At 41.2% G+C, this 7,388-nt stretch overlaps 1 protein-coding gene across 1 annotated transcript; it reads left to right on the top strand.

The window, feature by feature from the left end:
- Positions 1 to 2,407: 2,407 nt before the first annotated feature.
- Positions 2,408 to 7,113, top strand: LOC102855112 (plakophilin-2-like). Its single transcript, XM_006892057.1, has 2 exons — positions 2,408 to 2,443; positions 6,346 to 7,113. Exons 1-2 carry the CDS (start codon positions 2,408 to 2,410, stop codon positions 7,111 to 7,113), a joined length of 804 nt encoding a protein of 267 aa, XP_006892119.1.
- Positions 7,114 to 7,388: the final 275 nt, after the last annotated feature.

Genomic DNA, 7,388 nt, shown 5'->3' with positions numbered 1-7,388 from the left:
ATCATGCTTGGGAGGGTGGAGGGACGGCGCAGGAGAGGAAGGCCCTCTATGAGGTGGATTGATTCAGTGACTGAGATAATTGGGATGGGAGTGTCAGAGACAGTGCGATTGGTACAGGACAGAGTGGAGTTTAGGGCTGTTGTACATAGGGTCGCTATGAGTCGCAGGCAACTCGACGGCACATAACAACAACAACAACAACAACATTGTGATGGAAAAGTCTGCTGTTAGGGACCTCTCTAAAATACTCAAGAGCAACGGTGTCTCTCTGGAGACTAAGGTGCACATGATACAGGCCATAGTCTTTGCAATCACTTGTTATGCATCAGAGAGTTAGACAATGACTAGGGAAGATAGGAGAATTGATGCCTTTGAGCTGTGGTGCTGGAGAAGAGTATTGAGGGTACCATGGACTGTCAGGAAAACAGATTCATCCTGAAGAGGGTTAAACCAGGCTACTCCTTGGAGGCAAGGATTCTGGGGTTTCGTATGACATACTTTGGACATGTTGTAAGGAGGGACAGGTCCTTGGAGAGGGACATCATGCTTGAGAGGGTGGAGGGATAGCACAGGAGGGGAAGACCCTCTATGAGGTGGATTGATTCAGTGACTGGGGTAATCGGGATGTGTGTGTCAGAGGCAATGAGATTGGCACAGGATAGATCAGGGTTTAGGGCTGTTGTACATAGGGTTGCTATGAGTCGCAAATGACTCGACGGCACATAACAACAACAATAGGAACCAAGCTATACTACATCATCTCATTTTGAATTCTCGTAGAAACACTTTAGGCTAGATAGTGGTGCTATTACCCTTGTTTCAGTTATGCAGAAGCAGAGATTGGGTATAATTAAATAACATAACCAAAGTCATACACATCTAGTAAATGTTGTTGTTGTTACGTACCGTGAAATTGGAACCAGCCCATAGCTGACCCTCTGTCAGGTTTTCTGAGGCAGTTAATTGCAAGGGAGGAGATTGCCCAGCCTCTCCCATATAGCAGGGCATGGGATTTGAACTATGTGTCTTCGAGATGGCAACACAGCTTCCTGCCACTAGGCCAAGTTTTCTAGTGGTGGTGTAAGAGAAATAATGAAAGTGAATGTTTTATAACAAACGAATATTTCTTTTATTGCTATTCGGGGGGGCCTAGAAGTCGTAATTTAGAGAGTTTGCACTAGTAGGTTTTCTTTCTCTATATTCTGGGAAGAATAATCTTTGTCTTTGAAGTTTCTCCTTCCTAGTTTCTTGGCGATCTCTATGTGTGTTGGTTCTTTCTTACTCTACTTCTCCTTTGCTCCTTTGTTTAATCTCTTTCACATCTCAAAGGAGATTGACTCATGATATACCCTACACTAATCCTGCCTCATATACATCGCAAGGACAACCCTTCTCATGTGAGTTTATAATCACAGGCGTAGAAATGAAAGTTTAAGACACATAGTTCAACTCCTGATAGACAGGGTCCAATCTAGCAGTTTATCTTCTTCTTTACAGTTTGACATAAATACATTGAGCAAAAAGCCCAAAAAGCTGAAGACTATGAGAAAGCAAGTAGCCTCAGGAATAGTGGAAGATTCATCAACAAGTTGCAATATGCAGATGACACAGTCTTGGTTGCTGAAAATGAAGAGGACAGCACTGAAACACTGAAGAAAATAAAGACTATCGATTTCAGTATGGATTTTATCTCAGAAACAAGAAAATACACATTTTCTGAAGTGAACCAGTCGACAACACCATAATAAATCAATGGAGAGGATGGATGTTGTGAAGGATTTCATTTTACTTGGGCCCACAGCAAACACCTATGGAAGCAGCAGTAAAACAATCAAATCAGGTCTGTGGCAGCAAGGATTTCTTCAAAGTGCTAAGAAGCAAGAATGTCCTTTTAAAGAGTAAGACCCAAGCCATGATGTGTTCAATCCCCCTTGTGCCTGTGAGGAAGCTTTGGTGGCTTAATGTAAGGAGATGGGAACTCAAGGGCCTGCAGTTCAACTCACTAGCCTTTGTTTGTATGAAAGAGAGATGCACAGTCTCCACTTGTGTGATTCACTACCTCTGAAAACCCCTGGAGAATGTATTATGCATCTATTATGACACAATGGTACAATATAATACTTATGCATGTGAAGGTTAGACAATTAATAAGGAAAATCAAAGAAGAATTGATACCTTTTAATAGTGTGTTGGTAAAGAATATATAATATTATTAATTGCCAAAAAAATGGTTAAATTTTTGTATTAGAAGAAGTCCAGTCAAAGTGCTTCTTAAAAACAAGAATGAGAAGACCTCATCTCATATGTTCTGGGCATGTGATCAGTAGAAGCCAGTCTCTGAATAAACAAATTGTGCTTAATAAAGTGGAAAGTCAGTGAGAAGAAGACTCTCCAAGAGATTTACACAATGACGACAACAATGGCAGTAAGCACAGCAGATATTGTAAGTATGGCTCAAAATTGAGCAGCGTTTAGTTCTGTTTTACACGGGGTCACTAAGAGTCGGAGCCTGCTTAATGTCACCTGTAAACAATAAGGAGTAGAAAGGCGCCTAGTATATACTATAATAGATTGAATAGTTTCCCTCTAAATTTGATGTCTATCTGGAACCTCAGACTCTAACCTTATTTAAAAATAAGTTTTTTACAGATCTAATTAGTTAAGTACTTGAAAATGAAATCATCTGAGTCTTAGAAAGGGCCCTAAATCCAATGACTAGTCAACTTATGAGGGACTGAGGTGTATATATTAAAGGGAAAAAAAGCTATTGGAAGAGGGAAGCAAAGAGAGGAATAATGCGTTCATAAGTCAAGGAATATTAATGATTGCTTGAAACAATCGTAAGTTCAGGGAGATGCATGGACCAGTTCCCTCATCAACACCTCCAGGAGGAAACAATTCTACCAGCATCTTGTCCAGAGCAAGATGCACTGCTAACTCAAAGGCCAGACCCCTCTCATAGTGTGCATCCACTGGTGTAAATCTCCTGTGTGATTTGTAGGAGCCAATAGAGAATCAGCTATGAGCAGTTTGTGATTCAATAGCAACGAGTAGTGAGTGAATGAGCATCTTGAGAAGGGAGAAGATAAATATCTGTTGTTTTAGCTACACACCTGCTACCAGCTCATCGCTACTGAGTTGCATTTGAATCATAGCAATACTGTAGGAGAGAATAGAACTACATAAGCAGACTGTCTCAGCTTTCTCTCAGAGAGCAGTTGATGGGTTTGAACTACTGATCTTTTGCTTTAACAAACTTAGTCACAGCACCATCAGAACTGGAGGGACAGCGTAGGAGAGGAAGACCATTGATGGGGTGGCAAATTGACTAAGTGACTTGGGGAAATGGGGGTAGGTGTATCAGAGACAATGGGATTAGCACGGAATAGAGCTGGGTTTGGGGCTGTTGTACATAGGGTTGCTATAAGTCGTAGGCAACTTGATGGCACCTAACAACAACAACAACAATACTCTGGTAATAAAGTCTAGATTTATTAATTAAAAATGTTATGAAAATGTTATTATGTGTTATATATCTTGTTAACAAGCCTGGAAGCAGGAGCGGCATCCACTTCCGAAATGGCTTGCCTCCGGAAACTCTATGTACAAACAGTGCTCAGGCTGTTTATTCATAGGGTCGCTATGAGTCGTCTACAACTTGACGGCACCAAACAACAACAACATATCTTGTCAAGAATTATGAAAAATGTACAGAATTTAAATATGAATTTATTTTTAAGGAAAAGGAAGTGGAAAGTAGCAAATATTTTAAATTAAATAATAATAAAACTATTAACACTCTTAGAACTAGCAGCCAGAAAATTAAAGAGACTAATTAGATTAGGAAAGTCTGTTGTCAGGGACCTCTCCAGAGTGCTGAAATACAAATATGTCAGTCTAGAGATTAAGGTGCAGCTGATCCAGGTCACGGTCTTCATAAGTGCTTGCTATGCATCAGAGAGCTGGACAAGGGCTAAGGGTGACAGAAGAAGAATTGATGCCTTTGAGTTGTGGTGCTGGAGAAGAGTCTTGAATATACTATGGACTTCCAAGAGAACAAACAGGTCTGTGCTGGAGAGGATAAAAACAAATTATTTGCTGGAGGCAAGGATTTTGAAGCTCCATCTCACATACTTTTGGTATATTGCCAGTTGTAACTAGTCCTTTGAAAAGGACATCATGCTTGGAAGAGTGGAAGGACATTACAGGACACAAAAATCCAATGAGATGGATTGGCATAGTGACTGGGATCTTGGGGGGCACGGAGGTATAAAATACAGTGAGATTAACTCAGGATAAGGCAGAGTTCAGAGCTTTTGTGCATGGAGACACTATAAGTAGTGGGTGACTCAATGACACATACAACAACAACAACAATTATAATTCATATATTAAGTATGTAAGGAGCCCTGGTGGCATAGTGTCAGATTACAATAAAAAAATCAGCAGCTCAAAATCACCCATCTTTATTTAAGAGAAAAATGCTGAGTCAGATCCATCTCAATGTCAATGAGTTTTATTCTGTACTCAACAACAAACACATTATGTGCCAGGAAAGAGGTGGCTTAAATTCATTGCTTAATTTACTTCACAAAAGGAAAGTGTAATTTACTTCATCTGACAAGTAAAGAAACCCAGGCTCAAAAAATTTGAATCATCTTCTCCGATGCTGTACATTTCTGTCAATGACCACTAGTGCTACCTCTCTATTTTCAGTGGGGGGATGAAGAAAGGCACTTTATTAAAGTGGAGGCAGAGGCTCTGGGTCTTAATGGTAAGTAATGTCTGGCCACTTTTTAAGGGAAAGCAGGCATATGGCATTATAAGTGAGAACAATAATCATCTAATGGCAGAAGAGGCAGTCATAGTAGTCCATAGTTTGCTGTACTACTAATCCAGAGACTGAACTTCTTGGGCAGTTTGAATCACCCGTCACATGAAGAAATAATGATGGGCCATCTCCTCTCATGTAATTCACAGACTTGGACACTTAATAAAGAATGTGATCACCTAATGTGATCTGGAACCTGCTTGACAGCAATGAATAGTAGTTTGGGATTTAATGGTAGAGAAGCAGAAAATAGGGCCAGTAAAAGTAATAATACACACCAATATGTTAGAGAGTGTAAAATACTAAAAAACACAAATGGTAAATTGACATGTTCAGATGTTGTTGTTTTTTTTTATGTGCCTTCAAGTCGCTTGCGACGCATAGTGACCCTATGCATAACAGCCCTAAACTCTGCTCTGTCCTGTGCCAATCGCACCATCTCTGATACACTCATCCCAGTTACCCCAGTCACTGAATCAATCCACCTCATAGAGGGCCTTCCCCTTCTGCGCTGTCCCTCCAACCTACCAAGCATGATGTCCCTCTCCAAGGACCTGTCCCACCTTGCAACATGTCCAAAGTATGTTAGACAGAGACTTAGAATCCTTGCCTCCAAGAAGCAGCCCGGTTTGACCCTTTCCAGGATGAATCTGTTTGTTTTCCTAGCAGTCCATGGCACCTTCAATACTCTTCTCCAGCACCACAGCTCAAAAGCATCAATTCTCCTTCTATCCTCCCTAGTCATTGTCCAACTCTTTGATACATAACAAGTGATAGCAAAGACCATGGCCTGTATCAGGCACACCTTAGTCTCCAAAGAGACACCATTGCTCTTCAGTACTTTGGAGAGGTCCCTAACAGCAGACTTTCCCATGGCAATACGCCTTTTAATTTCCTGGCTACTGGTGCCGAGAGTGTTGACTGTGGAGCCAAGCAAATTAAAGCTGTGAACAAGCTCAATCTCTAAAATATGCTGCCAATTGGTCCAGTGGTGAGAATCTTTTCCTTCTTGACATTGAGCCTCAATCCGTGTTGCTTCAGGTCCTCCTCAGTTTCGGCAAGCATGGTTGTATCATCTGCATACCGCAGATTGTTGATAGATTTTCCACCAGTCTTGACTCCACACTTCTCCTCATAGAGCCGAGCCTCCTGGATCATCTGTTCTGCATACAGGTTGAAAAGGTTGCTTTTCAACATGTTCAGATTGTTGTGGATAAATAAGAAAAAGAACAGGAGGAAATGGGAAATTTTTATTAAGAGAATTTGAAGTTCTGGGAAAGATCAGTGCTATTTCAGGAGGATGAAATCCTTACGTACATTAGAGGTGAACTGGCGGTCAGGTCACGCTGATGATCAAGGAGTCATTTAGCAGAAGCAAGATCTACTCACACTCCTAACCTAAGTTATTCATTTATTTACAACTGTCTACTAAGCTCCTTCTTTACATCAGGTAATTTTGTAAGTGCTGAGAGTTGGGTTGTGAAGAAGACGTGCATAGATGTGCATAGAAATAGTCTCAAAGTAACTATATTCAGAACCGGAATATCCAGATGGACAACAACAAAAGTATTGGGTGTTTTGGGAATCGGAGCAGAAAAATGAAAGAGCAATACCAGGACCTGCCAATGCCAGAGGAAAAGAGCAACCCCAAAGGTGTAGAGTGGCTGTTGCACTCCATCGTGATACGCATGTACCCGTCCTTGATTGCCAAGAGCGCGCGAAACTACACACAGGAAGCCTCTTTGGGAGCACTGCAGAATCTCACAGCAGGAAGTGGACCAATGCCGACTTCAGTAGCACAGACGGTTGTCCAGAAGGAGAATGGCCTGCAGCACACCCGGAAGATGTTGCACATCGGTGACCCAAGTGTGAGGAAAGCTGCCATTTCCTTGCTGAGGTATTTGTCTAGGAACCTTTCTCTGCAGAATGAAATTGCCAAAGAAACGCTACCTGATTTGGTTTCTATAATTCCTGACACAGTTCCAAGTATTGACCTTCTCATTGAAACTACAGCCTCTGCCTGCTACATATTAAACAATATCATCCAAAATAGTTACCAGAATGCCCGGGACCTTCTAAACACTGGAGGCCTCCAGAAAATTATGGCCATCAGCACAGGCGATGCCTACGCACCCAACAAGGCAACTAAAGCTGCTTCCGTGCTGCTGTATTCTCTGTGGACCCACACTGAACTCGATAACTCCTACAAGAAGGCTCAATTTAAGAAGACAGATTTTGTCAACAGCCGGACTGCCAAAGCCTACCACTCCCTTAAAGACTAAAAATTTAAAAAAAAATACTCTTGGAAATATCAACCTTTCATGCTCAGCTACAAAAAAAAAAAGTCCCAATGGAAAACAAAACAAAACAAAAGTTTATTTCTCTGGGAAGACATGCATTCTGGAGTTTTCTATGATAGACTGGGAAAGCCTAAACAAAATTAATTACATTTAAAAAAAAACACACAAAACCCAACCCTAAAGGCAGAAATTATCATAAGTAGAATCATGACTGCCATGGAAGGTGCAGTCAAGAAATCAAAGGACACATTGCAATT

This window comes from Elephantulus edwardii, unplaced genomic scaffold (assembly GCF_000299155.1).
Source record: "Elephantulus edwardii isolate Elephantulus edwardi_28Jun2011 unplaced genomic scaffold, EleEdw1.0 scaffold00109, whole genome shotgun sequence".
Taxonomy (NCBI): Eukaryota; Metazoa; Chordata; class Mammalia; order Macroscelidea; family Macroscelididae; genus Elephantulus; species Elephantulus edwardii.
The sequence above is the reverse complement of the archived record's forward strand: the minus strand, read 5'-3'. Positions and strand labels throughout refer to the sequence as shown.

Bases quoted from the DNA above. Each gene is read 5' to 3' on its own strand.
- LOC102855112 (XM_006892057.1), top strand. From the start codon at position 2,408: ATGACGACAACAATGGCAGTAAGCACAGCAGATATT. The intron at 2,444-6,345 runs GTAAGTATGGCT...GCATAGAAATAG, and splicing joins CAGTAAGCACAGCAGATATT to TCTCAAAGTAACTATATTCA.